The 24,344-nt window shown below is 43.0% G+C and overlaps 1 protein-coding gene across 1 annotated transcript in view; it reads left to right on the forward strand.

The window, feature by feature from the left end:
- LOC150078607 (adenosine deaminase-like) overlaps positions 1-24,344 on the forward strand; it is a 109,050-nt gene that overhangs the window by 68,602 nt on the left and 16,104 nt on the right. The window contains exons 3-5 of the mRNA XM_090383688.1: positions 4,429-4,551; positions 10,145-10,398; positions 22,944-23,065. Coding sequence (XP_090239814.1) covers positions 4,429-4,551; positions 10,145-10,398; positions 22,944-23,065 — 499 coding nt within the window. The remainder of the gene's footprint in view (positions 1-4,428; positions 4,552-10,144; positions 10,399-22,943; positions 23,066-24,344) is intronic.

The raw sequence follows: 24,344 nt of genomic DNA on the forward strand, positions 1-24,344 counted from the left end.
AAAAGAACTGGATGCAGGGAATAACTTTGATATTATATATTTGGATCTTAGAAAGGCTTTTGATAGTGTTGCACATGGAAGACTGCTGCACAAATTGGAGCAGTGTGGCATTGGAGGCAAATTGCTGCTATGGATAAGGGGATGGTTGAGTGGCAGAAGACAGAGAGTGGTAATCAATGGACACTGCTCAACGTGGACTAATGTTAATAGTGGAGTTCCTCAAGGTTCAGTGTTGGGTCCGTTGTTGTTTTCGGTGTTTATGAATGATATTGATGATGGGATATCAAGTTTAATGTCCAAGTTTGCAGATGATACAAAGGTTGGCAGGGTCGTTAAGGACAATACTGACGCTATGCTGCTGCAACAGGATCTGGAAAGGTTGAACAGATGGGCTGAGAGGTGGCAAATGAGGTTTAACATCGACAAATGTAAAGTGCTGCATATGGGAAACAGTAACCCCAGAGCAACGTATCAACTCTGCGGTACTACACTGACAGTGGTGGAGAATGAAAAGGACCTGGGGGTAATTGTGCAGGCAGATATGAAGTTCTCTGAGCAGTGCAGACGAGCTGCAAGGGTAGCTCATGGTGTCTTGTCAATGATATACAGGAATTTTTCTAGCAGGGATAAGGAGGTGATTATTCCCTTGTATAAGGCAATGGTAAGGCCACATCTTGAGTACTGTATACAGGTCTGGAGGCCTCATTTCAAGAAGGATGTAGAGCTGCTTGAACGGGTACAGAGAAGGGCAACAAGATTAGTAAATGGAACAAAGGGTTGCTCTTACGAAGAAAGGCTTAAGTTTTGCAAATTACAGTCTGGAGACTAGGCACCGGCGAGGTGATCTGATAGAGGTGTATAAGGCTTTGAATGGTTTGAGCATGCTCAATGCCAATGGGATTCTTCATCTTTCTCAGAATAATCACCTCAGAGGGCATAAATTCAAATTGAGGAAGGACGGATGTCGGATAGATGTGCGGAAATTTGCCTTTGGCCAGCGGGTGGTTGGTTGGTGGAACCGACTTCCATCACTTGTTGTTGAAGTTGATAGCCTAAACAAATTTAAAGCTCAACTGGACAGGTATTTCGAACGAACGGAGGGGTGAAATGGGAGCGGTTTTTTTTTTTTTTTTTTGGCTGATGCTGAATAAGCTTGCTTTCTTGCATCATATGCCTCTGCTAATGCTAATGCTAATGCTAAAATAAATTTCTTAAGCATCGGCCTAATGAAGGCTCCAAGGAGGGATAGATATTTGTAAGGAAAATAATATTCTAGGTCAGGATAATAAAGCCCGTTCCCACAATTGGGGACCCAGCCAGGGATAGCCATAAAATAGTTAAATAAATCAGAGAGCTTGAAATCACTTCCGTTCCCACAATGAACTCGCAATGTACGGCGTGTGTTTCGATATCAAACCGGCGCCAGTTTTATGACGTTTTTTTTAAATCCCACGAAGATCAGAAGAAATGTCGAGAATCGCCGAGTTATATCCGAGGGGGTTGTCCATGCACCACCCACATAACAAACATTTTGTACGCCATCCTACAACCAGCAACAAACCCAATCACTCAGGAACAAAAATCCCTCTGTGCAAAGAATGAGACTTACCACACTGAAGAGCAGGAATCTCCCTTTGACTTGGGAGAACTACAAATTGCTGCGGCCCTGATCAAAGATAGAAAATGTCCAGGATCGGACCTGCTGGAGCCTGAGATTATAAAGAAAACAGTGGAGTGTGTCCCCGAATTAATACTTCATTTATTCAATACCTGTCTACGTGATGGTCACTACCCAACAGATTGGAAGTCGGCCAACGTAAAACTAATCCTGAAGAACCCGACGAAACCACCTGAACTCCCAAACTCCTACCGTCCCATCGTTCTCCTGGCGGTACTTAGTAAACTCTATGAAAGGCTACTCTACTACAGACTTCTCAAACACTACAACAATGCCAACATGGCTTCTCACAGACAATTTGGATTCAAAACGGGGCACTCCACTGTAGATCCACTCCACAATCTCCTTGAAGCAGTAGGAATTACCCAAAAGAAATATTTTCTGGTCATCGCTGTCGACTTTGCTGGGGCGTTCGACTCACTTTGGTGGCCGAGCGTCCTAGGCAGACTTCGCCAATCAAAGCTTCCAGTAAACCTATATAACTCCATCAAAAGCTACCCTTCCAACAGGTCAATCACTGTCAATGCTCCATATATGAAAATCACCAGACAGGTCTACACAGGATGCCCACAGGGCTCGGTTCTGGGCCCATTCTTGTGGAATCTTGTCCTTGATGAATTCCTTGGCATGGACCTGGGAGAGGTCACCTCTCAGGCCTATGCAGATGATCTTATTATCACCGTTACCGGCGATTCTAGGGCCCGACTGGAGACTTTGGCGAATAATGCACTACAGAAGCTACAGGACTGGGCTAAACACCATAACCTCACCATCTCTGCCGCCAAAACAGATTCTATTCTTCTCAAAGGAAGTCTCAATGAAGCCAGACCGCCACAGATAAAAATCGACAACAGGACCATAAAATTCTCCACTCAATTAAGTATCTAGGAATTATACTTGACAGCAAACTGAATTTCCAGCCACATCTTAAATACCTAAGAAGAAAGATACGTAATTACACCGCCCTTGTCACCAGGGTTTCCAGACGTGACTGGGGACTGAATAGGCACAGTCTGTCCTTATTCTATAAAGTGATATTTACCCCGATTATAACGTACGCAGCAGGCATCTGGTACCCGAAAGCAATCACTGTTAGTGGTAGAAGAATCCTGGACTCTCTGCAAAGAAACATCCTACTCGCTACTACCCGTGCCTGCTGCACTGTCAGTACCCATGCTCTGCAAATCCTGGCAGGCGCCATGCCACTGGACCTGGAGGTGGTCCGCTGTGGATTACTCTTCCACCTCTCCAAAGCAAATTCCAAGACCATCCTCGAATTCACAACAGATCCCGCAAACGACAGAACAGCAGAAAAGAAGCGTTTCCTCACGCATCTGCAGCAGGCGTGGCAAGCGAGATGGACTACTTCCAATAAAGGCGAAATCACTAGAAAGTTCTTCCCTTACATTAACAGGGTGTTCCCCAGGCTTCCCCCTTGGTTTTCACCTGGTCTTTATGCTACATACCCGTTAACTGGCCATGGATCATTAAAAGGCAAACTGACGGCCCTGGGAATCATCGATGATCCCACTTGCACCTGTGGTGGGACTGAGAGTTTGTCGCACCTCATGTATGACTGCTCCCTATATGAGGATCTTCGCTGCACCTTTATCACTTCCTTGACCTACATACCCAAAGACCAAGAAACACACCTGCTTAATAGTAGGGAGGAATATACAGCTTTCACGCGTTTCGCACAAGAGCTCTTCAGCCGAAGGAAAACCTTATCTACAGTTCCTGTACCTGCGCCACGACGGTCCCAAGGAAGACAACAGACTCTCTGAGACCATGATGGACTTTCATCCAGACTAGACAGTCATGAACTTGACTGCCACACCATCAAACAGACAACTATTTGATGATTGGAGTTTGAAAGGTACCATTGGATTGAATTAAACCCCTGGATTGGATACCACCTGATGTCAATGACAGAGGCGCCAAATGGCGATTCTATCTGTGCTCAATTGTACAGTCACTTTTGACCCCATTCCTTCCCCTTTCTTCGCCTTCACCTGATTGACTGAGTGTACATTGAGTGGTTGGGGATGCCTTCGCCTATATCCCCTTACTCTTACTTTCATTCCCCCTCTTCTTTTGTACACTTTGTACTATCTCACTCTATCTAATCGCTGTTTTTTTTTTAATTAATTAATTTATTTATTATTATTTTTTATTATTATTTATTATTTTATTTATTTTTATTTTATTTATTTATTTATGTTATTTATTTTTTTTATTATTATTATTTTTTATTTATTTATTTATTTATTTTTAAACTTTGTCTCCACTCAGTGAGCTGAGGCGACCCTGGCGGAGACAAGCCAGAGAATAATGGGCAGCCTGGCTATCTCCTAGTGGTGTGTGCGGGCAACGTGGGGTTCCACCAGAGGCCCTGCGGCCAAATGCCAGGACACACAGCAGAACCCAACACAAAACTACACATTCAACACACTACACTTTTTCTGGCATTTACAGTGTTCTGTATTTCTTCACAGTGTACATATGGCGCAGATGTGGGAAACCACAGGGGGCGCCTGACCCTAACACTATATGCACCACCCACAACTTCAACCGGAGTGCCCCAGTTCGTGCGATGTCCGTTTCACTTTGTTTCACGCGTGAACGAGATTCGTGCCCTTTTTAACGAGAGACAGCCCCTAAACGAGTGGGGTTTTCTCGTTAAAAAGTCTCCTTCCTTTGGCCCACCCGAAATGGAGCAGTTTTCATTAATAAGCCGGTTCTCGTTGCAGGAAGAAGGGCCTGGACCTAGGGGTGAGCACGCTGCAGCAGCTACTGGAGAAGTTTACGGTGAGGAAGCCGTCCACCCTCACTGATTTCCTGAAGCCCTTCGGGGTATTCACCCCAACAGTGGTGTAAGTATGACCCTCTTCGTTCTCGCGCCTCCTGCGAGCGACAGTGCGCTTCGTTTGCTTTCTTTCGCGCGTCCGCAACCTCCTCGTTTCTCATTACGTTCCCGCAAGCGCGTGCCTTCGGCGCCTTCCTCGTCCACAGTGACGTCGATGACGAGTTTCGCAACCCCATTTCTTCCAGACGCTCGCGAAAATTGAGTGCCGCGGTGTTTGCATTCGATATTAACACGGGCACTAGCGATACGCGGGGGGAGGGGGGATGTATTCACAAGACGGCGAGAAAGTCTGCGATTTGCACTTCCGGCGAGTGTTGCAGTTTTGCGGTTTGTTGCGAGACGGAAGAAAGGCCAGTTTTAGAGGGAAATGAACGGAGGGTCGACGATTATCGGGCTTTAGGGGATTTATCGGAGCGGATGCGAGAGCGTTTGGGAGGAAGACGAGGTTAGGGCAGAGAGGGCAGCGCGACTGGACCAAAATGGCGACCACACACACACGCACACTTCATTTGATTTGATTTAAACGACCTTCAATCAGGCAATGAAGTAACATTCACTGCCTGCAATCAACATATTAAGAATAATAATTTTTAATTAGAACAAGAAGAACAGAAAACGTCCCAATTAAAGCTTTGAAGTTGCGTTTCGGGATTGAAAGAAGTTTCGACGAACTCGGAACGCTTCGTCTCTAACCGAATCTCATTCGGCCCAATGTGGCTCTCCTTTGAGGTTCCTCCGGGGGCTCCACGAGGGCTCAAATCGTTACTTTTCGATCTTAAGAAATTTCCCAAACACGGGCTGCTTTAGCCATTCTGCCAGCGTCGGTTTCCGATGGGCCGAAACAACTCCCCTACTTGCGAGCACCCCCCCCCCCCAAGAACACGTCTCGCCGCACACAAACTGCCCCCTTTTTTTTTCTTTTATTTCTCATTCGAAACGAGATCGGCTCAGTAAATGTTACCCTGCTGGGATTCTTTCACATTCCCCTCACCCATAGGGTACCTAAGAAAAAGAACAGGTCCCTGTATACTTGCGTGTACACCAATGCTTGGAGTTTGGTAAATAAATTTGAGTTATTGGTCAAACCATCAAAGGCAGATATTGTTGGGATTTCAGAGACGTGGTGTCAACAGATATAAGGAATTCAGAACTGGAATTTGGGGAGTACAATGTGCATAAAAAGGATAGACAGGACAGCAGGGGTTATGCTATTAATTAAGAAACACAAAGTCAAAGGATGTGAAGCCGGTGGACATCGCTGGACAGAGCAGTGTCGAGCCAGTTTGGTGTGACATAAGCATTTGGAGATCAAAATTGAGAGTAGGAGTGTGCTATAGGCCTAATGACTCTGATGAGTATAATAAGGAACTGTACAGGGAAATAGAGTGGGCCAGTAAATCAGAGAGTCTTATAATGGGGGACTTTAATTTCCCAGATAATGCCTGGAATTTGTGGATTGGTCACTCGCACACTGGCAAGGCTTTTGTGGATTTATTGGATGATTGTTTTCTTTATCAGCATGTTCGGGTGGCAACTAGACGGAGCAGTACTCTTGATCTGATTATCAGTAGTGATTCTTCATGCATTAAGAATCTGCAAATAAATGAACCACTAGGTGGAAGTGATCACAGTGTGTTGAAGTGGGATTTACTCAAAGAGGTAACTACCATCAGAGGTAAAGGGAAGGGTTATTGCTTCCGTAAAGGCGACTATGATGGTCTGAGACAGTATTTAAATTCTATACAGTGGGACCAACTGATGATGTTACCAACAGCAAATTCAAAATGGGAAACATTCAAAGAACTTATCTTGGAAGCTACCAGGCTTTACATACCAACTAAGAAATATTGTTCAAGGTTTAGGCCTAAATGGATGTCAGATGAACTAATGACAGAGAAGAAACAGTCATGGGATACATACAAATTAACACGTGTCTTTAAAGGGAAACATGCATGGGATACATACAAATTAACACATGACACAGAAGCCTATGATAGATACAAGTTGATATGCAACCAAGTTACAAAGGAGGTTAGGCAAGCGAAGGCAGATTACGAGAAATCCTTGGCAAGGGATGCAAAGAAAAACAGCAAAGAGTTCTTTACTTATGTAAACTCTAGAAGGAAGGGGATGAATCAGATTGGTCCACTTGATATTGATGGGTCAACTGTTGATGATCCTGCTCAGGTAGCTAACAAACTAAATCAATATTTTGCATCGACATTCACACATGAGGAGTTATTCAGCAAGGGGAATGCCAGAGGTGTATTCAACTCTAGCAGTAAGCTACAGAATCTTGAAATAACTGAGAGTAAGGTGGAGGAAAAATTGTTGAAGATAAACACAAGAAAGGCACCTGGGGTGGATGGGATCTATCCAGTTATATTAAAGGAGGCAGCAAAGGAAGTAAGCAAACCCTTAGCCATAATTATGAGAGCTTCCTTGGACTCAGGGGAGGTACCCATAGACTGGAATTTTGCAAATGTGACCCCATTTCACAAAGGAGGATCAAAGGCTGACACAATTAATTATAGACCTGTGAGCTTAACTTCTGTTCCAGGAAAATTAATAGAGGCACTGGTTAAAGAAGCACTGCAGAATCATTTAGACAAAACTTCAGTTATAGCTCAGACACACAGCATGGTTTTGTTAAGGGGAAGTCTTGCTTGACCAACTTGATTGGATACTATGATGCAGTCACAAGGGAACTGGATGCAGGGAATAACTTTGATATTATATATTTGGATCTAAGAAAGGCTTTTGATACTGTTGCACATGGAAGACTGCTACACAAATTGGAGCAGTGTGACATTGGAGGCAAATTGCTGCTGTGGATAAAGGGATGGTTGAGGGGGAGAAGACAGAGAGTGGTAATCAATGAACACTGCTCATCGTGGACTAATGTTATTAGTGGAGTCCCTCAGGGCTCAGTGTTGGGTCCATTATTGTTTTCTGTATTTATAAATGATATTGATGATGGTGTATCACGCTTAATGTCCAAGTTTGCAGGCGATCCAAAGGATGGCAGGGTTGTTAAGGACACTACTGACTCTATGGGTTGTTAAGGACACTACTGACGCAGGCAGATATGAAGTTCTCTGAGCAGTGCAGACGGGCTGAAAGAGTACCTCATTGTGTCTTGTCAATGATATACAGGAATTTTTCTAGCAGGGATAAGGAGGTGATTATTCCCTTGTATAAGGCAATGGTCAGGCCACACCTAGAGTACTGTAAACACGTCTGGAGTCCTCATTTTAAGAAGGATGTAGAGCTGCTGGAACGAGTACAGAGAAGGGCAACAAGATTGGTGAATGGGACAAAGGGGTGCTCTTACGAAGAAAGGCTTAAATTTTGCGAATTACAGTGTCTGGAAACTAGGCACCAGCGAGGTGATCTGATAGAGGTGTACAAAGCCTTGAATGGTTTCAGCATGCTCAATGTTGATGGGATTCTTCCTCTAGCTCAGAAAAATCACCTGAGAGGGCATAAATTCAAATTGAGGAAAGACAGATGTAGGATAGACGTGCGGAAATTTGCCTTTAGCCAGCGGGTGGTTGGTTGGTGGAACAGACTTCCATCCCTTGTCGTGGAGGTTGATAGCCTAAATAAGTTTAAGGCTCAGCTGGACAGGTATTTCGACCGAACGGAGGGGTGAAATGGAAGTGGTTTTTTTTTTTTTTTTTTTTTTTTGGCTGATGTTGCATAAGCTTGCTTTCTTGCATCAAATGCCTCTGCTAATGCTATGCTGCTGCAAAAGGAATTGGAAAGGTTGAGCAGATGGGCTGAGAGGTGGCAAATGAAGTTTAACATTGACAAATGCAAAGTACTGCATATGGGTAGAAGTAACTCCAGAGCAACGTATCAACTCTGTGGTACTACACTGACAGTGGTACAGAATGAAAAGGACTTGGGGGTGTTTGTGCAGGCAGATATGAAGTTCTCTGAGCAGTGCAGACGGGCTGCAAGAGTAGCTCATGGTGTATTGTCAATGATATATAGGAATTTTTCTAGCAGGGATAAGGAGGTGATTATTCCCTTGTATAAGGCAATGGTCAGACCACACCTTGAGTACTGTATACAGGTCTGGAGGCCTCATGTCAAGAAGGATATAGAGCTGCTGGAGCAAGTACAGAGAAGGGCAACAAGATTAGTGAATGGAACAAAGGGGTGCTCTTATGAAGAAAGGCCTAAATTTTGCAAATTAAGGTCTATAAAGCCTTGAATGGATTGAGCATGCTGAACGCTGATGGGATTCTTCCTCTTGCTCAGAATAAACACCTGAGAGGGCATAAATTCAAATTGAGGAAAGACAGATGTAGGATAGACGTGCGGAAATTTGCCTTTAGCCAGCGGGTGGTTGGTTGGTGGAACAGACTTCCATCCCTTGTGGTGGAGGTTGATAGCCTAAATAAATTTAAGGCTCAGCTGGACAGGTATTTTGAACGAACAGAGGGATGAAGTGGAAGTTTTTTTGTTTTTTGGCTGATGCTGCATAAGCTTGCTTTCTTCCGTCAAATGCCTCTACTAATGCCATCGCCAGAACTGGAAATGTCACTCTCTTGCCACAACCTCCGACGTGAAATACGAAGCCATTCTTAATGAGGACCGGCGTGTTCAGCATTTCTCCACACCCGATTCCACATCTCATTTCGGGTTCGGCCATAATACATTTTCCCCCAAAAAACTTCACAAACTGCAACGATCCCGCTTGTTCTTCAAAATCCGAGTGCGTATCCTCTTCCCTTGTTGCCTCTGTTTCTCACCACTACCAACAAACCTGTGAAAAGAAGGTAAGAGTTGTCTCATTCCTGAATCGTATATTTCACTCTTTGGAGCTCTGCATTTCTTAAAGTTTCAGGCGATGTGTTGGAAACATCCGCAAGACTGCTTTGCGCAGCCGTGAAAAACGTCGAAAACACACTGTAAAAGAAGAACCGGTGGGGGGGGGGGGCAACGCAAATTGTATACAAATATAAGGGATGGCCAAACAGAGGCCGCATTGAGACCTCGTTCCAAACTTGCATCCAAAGTTGCAATGTCGCTGCACCCCCTTCAGATTCGGAGACAAACCACTCTTCTCTAAACGGAATCGTTTCTTCGATGCAGCCGACAACACGAGGGTCTTTCCCCGGAGAAGAGGCGCGTCTTTAATTCCGCAACCGCCCAAAAGGAAGACAAATCACAGCCGAAGCAACCGCGTGGTACGAGTGAACTAACCGCCATCGTCAGAATCTGCGTTTGCGGTTCCTCTGCCAGCGACATTCGTGGAGCGAGGAAACAGTTACTCTCCACCCCAGCTGCAATCATTCGTTGCTTTAAAAGTAAAATCCGAAATTCGTTTTCGTTTTTCTTCGCTGTCCATCGGTTTCGGCTTGAGGTTGAAACGCTCGGATAATCGGAAGGTCCGTGCCGGATAAGAGAGCGTTTAGCGAATAAACTCTATAGCCGATGATGATAACGGTAACGAGACAACCTCCACCACCCAAGCGGCCCCACCCATCCCGCCAAAGACGCTTGCGTTTCTTTTAGAGTACACTAGATGGCACTCCGATGGTCGAGACCTTCGACCCCTAATCGTTTTTCTTTCTGTTTCGCCTTAGGGACGACCCGGAAGCGTTAGAGCGAATAGCGTACGAGATGTGCGAAGACCAGTCTCGGCAAGGGGTCCTGTACTTCGAGGCTCGCTACGCTCCGCACACACTGTGCACCACCCAGCACCTGCTCCAGCCGGGGGAAGGCCAGTACGTAAACCCGCAGACGGTGGTGGAGAGCGTCATTAGGGGGCTGAAGAAGGGAGAGGAGCACTTTGGGGTCAAGGCCAGGTCCATCTTGTGCTGCATGAGGAACTCCCCAGGTGAGCCGTCTCGAAGCTGAAATGTTCAAATCGGGCCAACCTGTTTGTTTCAGGTTGGCCCGATTTTAAAGCCGATATAAGTGTCGGCTCACACTGACCTCATCCCGAGTTTTGTCCCTCGCGTATCCCCTTCAGTAAGTGAATGAAGCCTAAACAAATAAATGGAACCCGCGTAATAAACGAGGAATATTTAATTTATTTATTTATAAATGTTCATTAATTGCAAATTGTTTCCCCTTTCAGTGCTTTCATCAAATCCATTCCTACTTTTTGCCCCGATCTTAACTTCAGTTCTTTACGTCATTGGTCACGTGAATGCTCCAACCTGCATACGTTACAGACCTTCCTTCACCTTGAAGAATACGACTTCATCCGTATTATGGAGACTTGGCTAATCCATAACAGACAACTGGATCTGCTGGTCCAGCCTTCTAGTTACAGATTTATTGGGATCCGCAGAAAGGAAGAGAGGAGTGAATGTGTTGCTATCCTATATCATGAAAGTCTTCATCCTACAAGAATAAAATCGAGTCAAACTGAAAACTTTGAAGCTACCTTCGCTTCATTCAGGAAGAAGGCTCAAAAAATCCAAGTCTGCCTTATCTATCTTCGCCCGGACCGAGCTGGTTGTGTGGATAACAGAGAATCTTGCTACTGACCTTCCTGTGATCGTAACTGGAGACTTTAATATGCCTAGGCCAAGACACGATCATGCTAAAGAACACCTTGGTGCAACCTTAGAACTGACCCTTCTGAGTACGCTTCCGACGAGGGGGGACCTATTGTATCGTAATCTGAATAACATAAAAAATGTCACCCTCAAATTAAATTCCAGTCGGATTACTGCCCAATATGCTGTGAAATTTCCTCATCCATTAGAGCAAGTGTGCAACAAATCGATGAGCAAACAAGTCAAACCAAGAAAATATACTCCCTGAAGTTTGTAAGACCTGAAATTATTTTAGAACATCTTAGGACCTACAACTAGGATGCTCTCAACCTATAGGTGGTAGATGGCTTTCATCAACCGGTGAAATACCACCACTTTGCTTATTGGAGGCTTGAAGTGGTGAAACCCATGTTTAGTCTCTAGAGCAAAGTTTCCGGCATCCCCATTCCCCCATACTTCTCCTTCAACCCTAACCCAAGCACGGTACTAAGTACTATAGGTTCTAATACCTCTCGTGTTTGGGGTTCACATAAAAAAAAAAAAAAAAAAACCGGTGGAAGAAGCTACCAATCTGATTGAGGAACAGCTCTTATTGATTTCTGACCTGGGTGCTTCGAAGAAGGTAAGAATCACTGACAAAACCAAACCGTTGTTCAACAAGGTTTTGGAAAAGGCGTTCGTGGCCAAGCAAAAAGGCTTATCGGAAATAGAGAAATTCGGATTTAATGAATACCTCACGGATTATAAGAAAAAAAGAGCCATCTTCTTGAAAAAGAAACGACTTGCTCGTTACGAAGAGATTCTAAGAAAACGACGACATTCAAAACGAATTGTCGACAAAAAGGCTATTAAATTTGAAATGGAGGAAGCTACATTCAGACACTGGGCTGAATGTAGTTTCTACATTCAGCCCAGTGGCTGAATGGCTAAGAAATGCTTTGAAAGGCTACCAGGTAAAGGGAAAGATACAAATGATCAAGAATATCGGACGGAGGACATGTGTGGCAAATGGCGGTGTTTGTGTGAATGTATTATCCGATGCCACTGTTTCTAGAGATATCATTAATGCTATTAATGCCTTGCCTAACAAATCTACAATCGGCCCCGACAGGTTCCCAATTTTTATTTTAAAAATATGTAGCGCCTATATTGTTGATGTTTGTTGCATATATTCCAAAACATCCTGAAAGATGGAGTTCCCCCCCCCCGTCGGAGATGGAATGACTACTATGTGAGGCCGGTGCCAAAAAAGAAGAACCCAAAAGACCCTTCAGACTTTCGGCCCATATTGATCAGTTGTTCGCTTTTAAAACTCTTTGAAAAGCCATCCTCCCTGCTTTAATCCAACAGTGTTTTGCACACAGGCCACCCCAACTCTACACCGTTGTACAAAGAAGATCCACTATTAATAATTTGTTGGAGACTCTCTTCAGAGTACAAAGCTTTAAATGAAAAGGCCCAAATTGATATCATATTCCTTGACATTAACGCAGCTTCTGATGCTTTCTTATCTGCCCTTGAAAATATTTTGTCACTTTAGTTTCTAATTGAAGGCGCTATTTACAGATCATCAAGACCATTTTGAAGCCAAGAAACTTAATTGTACAACATCAAGAATTCCGTGCAGAATACACCCTCACTTGAGGAATCCCCCAGGGAGGGGTTCTATCAGCTTTGCTTTTTGCGGCCGCTCTGGAACTTTTCTATCGCAGAATCATAGTTTTATTTCATACACCGATGACATTAAGTATTTTGTTGTCTCTAGCGAACTAGCTCTTGTGTCCTTGTGGTCAATTCCCACGCCAACGCTCAGCTTCATGAACTGCATTTATACTTAGGTAAAATAGGTTTGTGGCTAAACTCTGACAAGTTAGCACAACTGACAATAACTAACAAGAAGATAAAGAATAGAATTGAGTTTGTCTATAAATGGAGCACAGATTAAAAAAGTCAGAATCTACACTGACTTTGGAGTGACGTGGGATGAGGGCCTTACCTTTAAAAGGCACTTTCAGAACAAAAACTCGCGCTGCCATTTGGGCTGTAAGACAGGAGATAACTGGAATTAAATGAACAACTAGTGACCCAATACATCTAAAGATGCATCGTTTCTGGATCCTTCTATGCCTCAATTATTTGGTCTTCTGCCCCAAATACCTATATTAGGAAGTTTCTCAGCGTGGAACATTGGGTGCTCTGGTTGTTGAATAGGATTGCCGGGAAGCCCTTTACAATTTCAAAATCCATACTGTATACAACTTAAACGTAGCTCCATGGATACAGATGGCCACCATGCGTAACATCAGCACTCTTGCACAACTTCTGACTGGGAGTTAAGATGCCCCTCAAATTGTTAATTTGGTGGTCAGGCCCCGGTTCCACTACCCTCAGTCTCCGAAGCGCTCTACATCACACGGAAGGATTAAGGCGGGCGGATTTTCCTGCCAACACTCTGGAGCTCCTTAGAGACTTCAGAATCGACCCGAACAGGTTCTGCCAAGACAAAACCTACAGGAAGCTGATAACGGCGGACTTGTATACTGCACTACAAATTGAATGAAGAGGAGAGGAGAGAGCGAGTGTACATTTCTGTGGAATTTGAACTCTTGATCATCCGTAATGAACGATTTTTGTGTCAAGTGACTGTTGATGTATTTTCAGCGTTGCCATCTAATCTGTTGAAGGATGTCTGTATTAGCCACCCTCCTAGATAACGTCTGTACAGGAGTGCCACATAAAGAAACTGATAATAATAAATGTTCACGGGAGTGTGCTATACGTTGTGATGTCAGCGGTACTTAACCAAATGTTTGTTTTAGATTTCAGTTTTCACCTTCGAATGTACTGCGTGTATTTTGTACAGTTGTTGTATGTACAAGGGCCCCCCTTGATAAGTAATGCACAATTACTCACAAACTGCGCATGCATAAGAAAGACGGGGAATACAATATACTACCGATTACCCATTGACACATTTTATTCGGGGGAGGGAGGACGATTAGATCTGAAAATATGGATGGACAAAGTGACAGCTGCTTCCGGAAACGGTGTGTGATGCAGTTCCTGTTCAAATCGGGTGATCAGTCGACCACATCTATCCATCGAAAAGTGCAGCAGTGTATGGGGACCGGACATTTGATGGAAGTAATGTCGAGAGACGCTCCCTCAAGAAGGTGATTTCGACGTCAATGACGAAGAAGAGAGGGAAGATCAACGTCTGCTGCGAACAAAGAACTCATTGAACAGCCAAACGACAGGAGCGTAACCACCAGACAAGTGATGGACGCTACGAAAATCAAAAGGAAGTGAGTTGACCATCATTAAGATCTTTGTGGAGACGTTAAACGGGGCTCGTCCATTATTATTATTAGCCAGATGGTGCAAGGAAGCCTGAGGCTTATACTGCACCAGCCAAAAAAAAATTCCCGAGTTACCCTGAGAGAGAGAGAGAGAGGAATCACCAAGAAAGAAAGAGAAAAATGATGATATCCAGCTCAGGACCCTGGTTGTGCCAAGCCCATACTCACCAGTGTGAGCCCCTGGGGTTAATGGTTAGGTTATGTTCGTTTCAGCAAACAGTTCGCGTCACCCTCCTCCGTACACGTACTGTTCAGGGACATTTCGATGTAATTCCGTAACTGCAAGGACAGTCGCAAACATTCTTCAGCTGTCACAATAACCCCTACTGTACATGTGGAGCAATTGAAGATTGGGACCATCTTTATAACTGCCCAATTTATGACGATCTTCGAGGGACACTGTACGCCAGACTCCAACACCTACCTCAAGGACAGGAGCACCGGTTCATTTCTGAGTTGTTCTTTCAACATTGCAAATCACTAACGGAGTGCGCCCAAAACCTCTTTTCTAGACGTAGGACTCTACAACCAACTCAAGCTGGGGATACAAACCTGTGAGGGACTTGCTCAAACTTGAAATAAAAAAATCTGTACTTGACCGTTTTACCAGCATCGACTTGCTAACCCTGGAACATCCAGGGTAGGATTACCCGCCAACTCACCCACATGGTTGGGTAGGGCCATTCCACCCTCATTTCGGACCAAAGAAGTTTTTTTTTTCCTTTCGTGAAATTCTGGGGTATCGATTGACGGGAGCGTTATTTCGCTGCACTTCAGCCGATCCAAATTACGACTTTTTCGTCGTAGTGTACGTGACCCGCGTTCCTGTCGATTTCCCCGACGTTAAAAGGTCGGCTGCGGACGAAGAAATTCGTCGCTGCGAACATTTTGTGAAGACACCGCTTCCGTTTTCTTCGCAAGGTTCACTCGCGCTGTGCGAGGTCATTTCCCCCTCCGATTCGGAAACGCGCCTTAAAGGATCTGACCTCCCTTAGGCAACGCGTGTTCAGAACTCACTTCGTGCATTTTGATCTTGTTCGCTAAAACTCCCCAAGAATCCTCTTTAGCATTTTTATTATTATCTGTTTATTTCCATAAAGAAACCACCCAGGACGGCAAAGTGCCAGGAGGATGCTAAGTACAGTACAGTACATATCAGGGTACGAGATACTCTTCCGGGCAGTGGGTTACATATACTGAACACGTAGTCTCGTCCCGAAATATTATATACACATTTTATGTTTAATATCTACAGTATTTACACATTGATGATTCTGTACATTCATTATACAACTCATATATTTACAATTCACCAATAATTCCACATAAAACTTACATATCTGTTAGGAATTTTACAAGTCAATAGCGTACCAAATTATTATTGTTCTTAAAGCAGAAAGTTTCCCTTTTACTCTCAATTCTTTGGTACTTTGCAGCAGATTCATATTTCATTAAGAATTCTGGAAGATCTCTTTCCGGTATGCTGCATCCTCACACAGTTTTTCGGCATCTTTGTGCATCTTTGGAATTAAATATTTTCGCTGCATTTGATGGGAAGAATCTTTGCAGGCTACTCAGATTGTTCAGGACTGGACGCAGTGGATTATTTACTTCTCCGCAACGTCTAGCAGTGGCACGCGATTTCACTAGAATATTATTGAGGACTGGAGCATCCACTCTGCCTGTGAGCATTTGTGCGAGAGTGTGTATGTTCCTGTTAATTGTCCGCTGCATCCATGCTAGATGTTAAGATTTGAGTAGAGCATGGCCCTTGAGATAGTAAAAGGGTGGCCAGCAACTCTGTTAAGCCATCGCAAGAACCAGTACTCGATCCCAAGGACGGACTTATAATGTGAATCTGGAGCTGAAGACCAGACTTGCGAGGCATACATTACAATTGGCAGGACACACATTAAAACGTACTTGGTCGCTAGCTGAGGATCCCTAATTCCTACCAGTTCTTGTCTAGTAACCCATAAAGCGGCGAATATTTTTGTCTTCATATGGGCGAAGTGTTGAGCAAAGGTGAGTCTGTCATCCCTCTTAAGACCCAGGTCCAGGTGAGAGTGCACTTTTTCCACACTAGACCCGTTCACAGAGATCGAGATGTCATTTTTATTCTGCTTGTAAGTTATGGTCATTTGGGAAAACTTCTGTGCATTAATACGGAGCCCGATGCAATCCAGGTAGCTCTCAAATTCTCGGATTGTGCTATTTGCCATCTGACAAATACCTTCTGCTGATTCATGGTCTTTGGAAGTGATGAAGAATTTTACATCGTCAGCATATGTTATAAAATTGTAGTACCGTGCAAGAAACGGCTCCAGGGCGGCCGCGAAGAGAGTAGCCGAAAGAACTCCCCCTTGAGGCACTCCTTGCGAGATGGTAAAGCAAGATTGTAGCTTTTGGTGCTTAACAATAAGTTTCCTATGTTCTAGCAGGCTGGTTATTATAGTTAACAGATTTCCTCTTACATTAAAATAATTCTTCAAAATCGCAATGAGCGCTGGAATTGAGACGTTGTCGTAGGCTGCGGAGATATCCAAAAAAATAATATCAATTTGCTTTTTCTCATTTAGTGCTTTCTGCACGCGAAAAAGGGTTTCCAGTAAGTTTGTTGTTGTTGATCAATAGCATTAGTAGAGGCATTTGATGCAAGAAAGCAAGCTTATGCAGCATCAGCCAAAAAAAAAAAAAAAAAAAAACCCACTTCCAGTTCACCCCTCTGTTCGTTCAAAATACCTGTCCAGCTGAGCCTTAAACTTATTTAGGCTATCAACCTCCACGACAAGGGATGGAAGTCTGTTCCACCAACCAACCACCCACTGGCTAAAGGCAAATTCCCGCACGTCTATCCTACATCTGTCTTTCCTCAATTTGAATTTATGCCCTCTCAGGTGATTATTCTGAGCGAGAGAAAGAATCTCATCACCATTGAGCATGCTCAAACCATTCAAGGCTTTAAACACCTTTATCAGATCACCTCGCTGGTGCCTAGTCGCCAGACACTGTAATTTGCAAAACTTAAGCCTTTCTTCATAAGAGCACCCCTTCGTTCCATTCACAAATCTTGTTGCCCTTCTCTGTACTCGTTCCAGCAGCTCTACATCCTTCTTGAAATGAGGCCTCCAGACCTGTATACATTACTCTAGGTGTGGTCTGACCATTGCCTTATACAAGGGAATAATCACCTCCTTATCCCTGTTAGAAAACTTCCTGTATATCATTGACAAGACACCATAGCTACTCTTGCCGCTCGTGTGCACTGCTCAGAGAACTTCATATCTGCCTGCACAACCACCCCCAGATCCCTTTCATTCTCTACCACTGTCAGTGTAGTACCGCAGAGTTGATACGTTGCTCTGGGGTTACTGTTTCCCATATGTAGTACTTTACATTTGTCAATGTTAAACTTCATTTGCCACCTCTCAGCCCATCTGCTCAACCTTTCCAGATCCTGTTGCAGCAGCGTAGTGTCCTTGACAACCCTGCCTACCTTTGTATCGTCTCAAAACTTCGACATTAAGCTTGATATACCCTCATCAATATCATTTATGAATACAGAAAACAATAATGGACCCAACACTGAACCCTGAGGGACTCCACTAATAACATTAGTCCACGATGAGCAGTGTCCATTGATTACCACTCTGTCTTCTCCCCCTCAGCCACCCCTTTATCCACAGCAGCAATTTGCCTCCAATGCCACACTGCTCCAATTTGTGCAGCAGTCTTCCATATGGAACAGTATCAAAAGCCTTTCTAAGATCCAAGTATATAATATCAAAGTTAATCCCTGCATCCAGTTCTTTTGTGACTGCATCATAGTATCCAATCAAGTTGGTCAGGCAAGACTTCCCCTTAACAAAATCATGCTGTGTCTGAGCTATAACTGAAGTCTTGTCTAAATGATTCTGCAGTGCTTCTTTACCCAGTGCCTCCATTAATTTTCCTGGAACAGAAGTTAAGCTCACAGGTCTATAATTACTTGTGTCAGCCTTTGATCCTCCTTTGTGAATTGGGGTCACATTTGCACATCTCCAGTCTGTGGGTACCTCCCCTTAGTCCAAAGAAGCTCTCGTAATTATGGCTAAGGGTTTGCTTACTTCCTTTGCTGCCTCCTTTAATATAACTAGATAGATCCCATCCACCCCAGGTGCCTTTCTTGTATTTACCTTCAACAGTTTCTCCTCCACTTGACTCTCAGTTATTACAAGATTCTCTAGCTTACTGCCAGAGTTGAATACACCTCTGGCATTCCCCTCGCTGAATAACTCCTCATGTGTGAATGTCGATGCAAAATATTCATTTAGTTTGTTAGCTACCTGAGCAGGATCCTCAACTGTTGAACCATTAACATCCAGTGGACCAATCTGATTCATCCCTTTCCTTCTAGAGTTTACATAAATAAAGAATTCTTTGTTGCTTTTCTTTGCATCCCTTGCCAAAGATTTCTCGTAATCTGCCTTCGCCTGCCTAACCTCCTTTGTAACTTGGTTGCATATCAACTTGTATCTATCATAGGCTTCTGTGTCACGTGTTAATTTGTATGTATCCCATAGATGTTTCTTCTCTGCCATATGCCTCATTAGTTCATCTGACAACCATTTAGGCCTGGACCTTGAACAATATTTCTTAGTTGGTATGTAAAGCCTAGTAGCTTCCAAGATAAATTCTTAATTTCTTTCTTATTTTTATTGAATCAGCGTTCCTAATTGTCTTTCTGCTATTGCCCTTCATTTCTTAACAATCAGCCCAATTTTCGCCGTTACCCCCTCCCCCCCCAGTGTCTACTAAAATTATTATTCTCTCTCTATACATTAAACATTTTCCTACTAGTGATATTTATTCTAGCCAATGGGAGAAAGAGTGCGGGGCAATTACGTCACTACAAATGCGGGGGTAAATAATTACATCGTTGTCTTCCATCGAAAGAAAACTGCCTGAATAATGTTCATCAACCTCGTGCACGTGCTCACCGTCTATTACATGACCATGCCCGGCATCATTTGATATTCCATTGTAATGACAGCTGATGAAGGGATCTGATATAGTTTGTATATTTGTAAATAGCGTAGTATTTTGTAAATATTTTAAAGATTTGTATAATTTGTAAATATTTTAGTTAAATGTTTCAATCCTGCTCTTTTGGATGCAACAATATTCGTCACGCATTGTGGAAGCCAAAGCAAAAGGCCTTTTCCCAAGTGACCTATGGAAACGCGGGTAAATAATTACATAGTGATATTTATTCCATCTTTGACGATGCCGCGTGGTAAGGTAGCCACTGGGAGAAGAGGGATGCGGATCACGTGGTAAATGTGGGTGGGGAAATTGCGTCACTACAAATGCGCAGGTAAATAATTATATAGGTCATTTCCTGGTTAGATATCGATCAGTGGCATAGTGTTTTGTTAAGGTGCCACCTGTGGTTTCCCACACTTGCACATCAGTACTCTTGTGGTGAATACAGAAGCTCCATAAAAGCCAGAAATGTGTTGTGCATTGCATGTGCAATTTAGTGTTGGTCCCACTAGGCCCGAGCCCTAGTGGGACTCACGTTGCCTGCTACCACCACAGGGAGGTGAACCGGGCTGTCCACAGTACTCTGGCTGCACTCCATCAGGGGTCGTCTGAGCTCCCTGACGGATAATAAAAGAAAAAAAAAAGCATGGGTGAGGGAAATAGCTGAAGGATGGGAGAAAAAAGGGGAGGAAAAACATACGTGCGTTTCGACAGGTGTATTTTTTACATAGAAAAATTTGACTTACTCCGTCATACCTCTACATTTTACGTAGAAAAGCGTGTGCGGGGGGTTGGCGAGCAAAGCAAGCAGGGGGCGATCCCCCTAGTTATTATTTGTTCCTGAGTGGGGGTTACACCTCGTGACGGGTATTGCTACCAAGTACACAGGGTGGTTGTCGTTATGTTTAGTGTTACCGTTGATCGAGGAACTCTCTATCCTACAGATGTTCATGATTGCAACTTTCTGGAGTTCCTTGTAGGTGTTCTCTGGGAGACCTATTGCTGCTAGGCTGCTGTGTACAGTCTTTGGCACCATATCTGTGGTTGACACCATGATCGGGATGGTCTTTATTTGTTCCATATGCCACATCTCTTTGATCTCCTGTCTTAGGTTCCCGTTTGTTTGTTTCGCGATCCGATCAACAGCACGTGGCCAGAGGGTGGGTTACATTTCTTCAATATTTACACGAACTTATTCACAAAATGTGAAGATGAAAGAACACAGAGCGTGTGATTATTAAATTAAAGTACTTTTAATTACTAATAATTGTTAAGATTACACAACGTACAAATTAGTGCAAACGCATCATATTAGTACGCAACTAAACTCTGAATTTGCAAAAATATGCATCGTTTAAGTTATATCTCATATTGTGAATACCTTCACAACGAGTTGCCATGATATTGCACTACTTCGAATAAGTAACGCTTCACGAAAAGAGAACTGTTGTTACTTACTCTCAGCAGATACCACCACCCAGACGGTACCTTTTCAGGGCTGTTTGTCCCTTCTTCAGTGGGTTCATTGCAAGATATAAGTTAATGTCTTTAAACTGTCCTACACTCTATTTTTATTTCTCCGAAATTAATCCGAGGACGTAGGAGAAACTATTTCTTATCTATACCACTATTTTTTCGCCTTTGTGGAGTTCAGGTTCTATTATTCCTACTCCTTTAGTTTTTCTTCTTACTATCTGCATGTTTCTCTATGCGTTAATTTAATTTAATTAATTATTTTTAACGTATCCATCACATAGGGGGCACCACATATTATTTTGACGACTATTACATTATGTCCTAGATACGGTCAATATGTAGTATGTATTATATATTTAATCTTGTTTTAATCCTTAAATTACGTTCTCTGTCGGGTCAACGATGATTAATATATGCTTACATTTATATTTTACTTATATTTCTTAACTTTGATTCTAATAATTCTAAATTTTCTTACCTTTTTGTTTACATTAGATTTATTTATATTTGGCCTGTACTGGTTTCTATTTGGTTTAGATTTAAATTACTTAGCATATATTGATCATCACAAACAGAGAACCTCTTGTCGTTTTTTGCGCTCAGTCTGGGTAGTTGGCCCCAGTTGAAGTCATCTGGATTGTCGGTCAAAGGCGATAATTTTTTTTTTTTTTTTTTTTTTTGCGTTCTTAGGTCCCTGATGGTATTATTGGATTGATTTGTTTTTTCTAATAATTTTCTATTATCCTTAATGTTTTATAGACATTATGGGTGTATTGCATGATTGCTTACAACTGCATTGACCCATAAATATTACTTACAGTTACTGTCGTTTTAACTTTCTTTCCTATTTTTTTTTATCACTAATTAATTATAAACATATATATATATATATATATATAATAATAACAAAAAAAGAAATAAAAATAAAGAAGTGGACAGTCAGGAGCGGATTAAGGTCGGTTGAGGCCCCGAGCGCAGAAGAAAATATTGGGCCCCTTAAAAAAAGAGAGAGACAGGGAAAATAAAAATACATGTTAACCAATTTTTTAAATAAATAAAAAAAAATAATGTACTATTAATGTTTTATTTCCAATAAAATTTGAATATAATAATATAATTAATAATAGCATAATAATAATCACAAAGTTTTAAACTAATAGTTGAACATATTAGTTTAACTAATATGTTCAACTAATTTGTTGGGGTTTTGCGTGGGCCCTTCAGAAGTCGGGGCCCAGGGCGCGCGCCCGGTGCGCCCGCCGTTAAATCCTCCTCTGTCCAGGACAGTATTTGCTGGGAAGAATCTCTCCAAAGAGTCTAAGTGAGTCAAGTCACACCTCGGACTAGGTTCTGCCCCATTTATTGTTCGTCGCATCCATATTGAGACGGGTGTGGTCTCGTGTAATGCGACGGGGATTCGATGCAGTCACCCGATGTCCGGCCTCTCATTTATACCGTGCTTGTGACCTTACGGTGTTACTATAATTGCAACACCCCCCCCCCCATCCCGGCCAAAACACGCTGAACCGGCGAAAACCTGAAGACAAATAAACTGATGATTTCTACTCCTAGCAATAACAATAATAATAAATAATAATAATTATTATTATCAGTTTATTTCTCCAGGCGTGTGTGGTTGTTTCACCCGACACAGCCAACTGGCTAAAAGGGTAGGTACGGTTCCGGGTGGGGGGTGAAGGGGCTACAGCTGCCTCGTGCGGTCAAAGTAATGCCGATTTTCTTTCACTGCTCACAATAACAGTATTCTTTAGATACCCAGAGGACCCTTACACAAACGTTAAGTGTACACGTGACCAAGCATAGAAATGCGAAGTTCAGCTACAAAATGACCGCAACATTGCGCACAAAATACGAGAATATAAAAATCATCGTAATTAAAACACGCGAGACTATAAATTAAGCGCGCCATTACTGATTACCTGTCCGTTACTGATTAAAGATCCCCCCCCCCTTTGCTTTAACTCCCATTGGAAATGCTTTGTTTCTCGTTGCAGGGTGGTCGCCCGAAGTGCTCCGGCTGTGCGAGGATTTTAGAGAAGAGGGCGTTGTGGGTATCGACATTGCGGGAGACGAAGCGAGCTGTTTCGCCTCACCTCAAGACATCGAAGTATTTCAGGTAAGAAGTACTGCATTGGAGGGGGGGTGAGAGAGAGATAGTTGCTGCTGTTGCTGCCAAATTCCTTTGCAGTGTATTCTACGAGGGCCAACTGTAGCGTTGTGATCACGAGGTTAGCCCACGCAAGTTCTTTGCAAAGAACTTGCGCGCAGGTTCAGCTGACAGACATCCCCTTTCATTATTATTTTCTTATCTGTTTATTTCTCTTTCGAGACACCCATTAGATCACTTGATTCTCCCCAGAGACAAACGGGGTGCAGCCTTTAAGTAGGGCAGAGGTTTCCAAACTTGGTTTTTTGGGGGAACGGCGTGTACCGAAATATGGGGACAAATCATCCCACTAATCAGGGGGCGAGGTGTTCTATTTGAGCGTTCGAGACTTATTAAAGTATACGTTCGTTTATACGAGTATGCGCACACTCGGCTAAATTTTATTCCAAAAACCTGTTTGCTCGCACTCACATTGCGCAAGCTCAAATATAATATAGTTAAATATTCGTTTAATTTCTTCAATAAAATTGTAAACTATGTTTTAAATGTAAAAGTAAGGGTATAATTGCTTGCAGAATAATGTGTAATTATACAGTAGAGTACGATTGTGTTCAGTGCTACGATACGATTTATACGCGTGTGTACACCCCCCCCCGGTTATTGGCCGTCCCCGGGTGTCTCTTAGGACGGAATAATAAATGTTGGTGCACTTCATTTTAATTTGAGATGAAACCCCAAAGCTGTGGAAAAAAGCATTTGGTGCAAGTTCATTCTTTGCACAAAACGTGGAGGGTTCAGTAAAACAACGTTAAATACGAAATTGCATTTTTGTTTTGAGAAAACTCCACATTTACTTTATACGAATAACAAAGCATATCGCGTGAAACAGCTGTATCTCTCTAGTACTTGACAAGTTAGCTTCGACTGCAAGCAAGCATATTTCCGGTAAACCAAGAAAATGTCAAATGACTTCTTCTTGGTTAAGTAGAAAAACACTAACATAAAAGCGATTTTGTAGTCAACCTCGTTTAACTCCAAACCCTCGATATTTAGACATGGAAGCGATTTCCGTTCACTCAGTTGTGCACTCTGCACCGCAGTTTGTTTGCTCCGTGACGCTGACGGGTTGCTTTTACAATAATTCGACGAGTTTCGGTCGATGCCGAAGTTTGGTCAGTGGAATTACTTGGAAGTACCTCGGAGAAGATTTGTTCGTAATTCTTTGGTCTCTTTCTAACCACTGATCCTTAGCTTCGACTGTTTTAACGGCTCTACTTGAATTAAACTT

The sequence above is a fragment of the Mastigoproctus giganteus genome, chromosome 10 (assembly GCF_048544385.1).
Source record: "Mastigoproctus giganteus isolate SK-2022 chromosome 10, ASM4854438v1, whole genome shotgun sequence".
NCBI lineage: Eukaryota > Metazoa > Arthropoda > Arachnida > Uropygi > Thelyphonidae > Mastigoproctus > Mastigoproctus giganteus.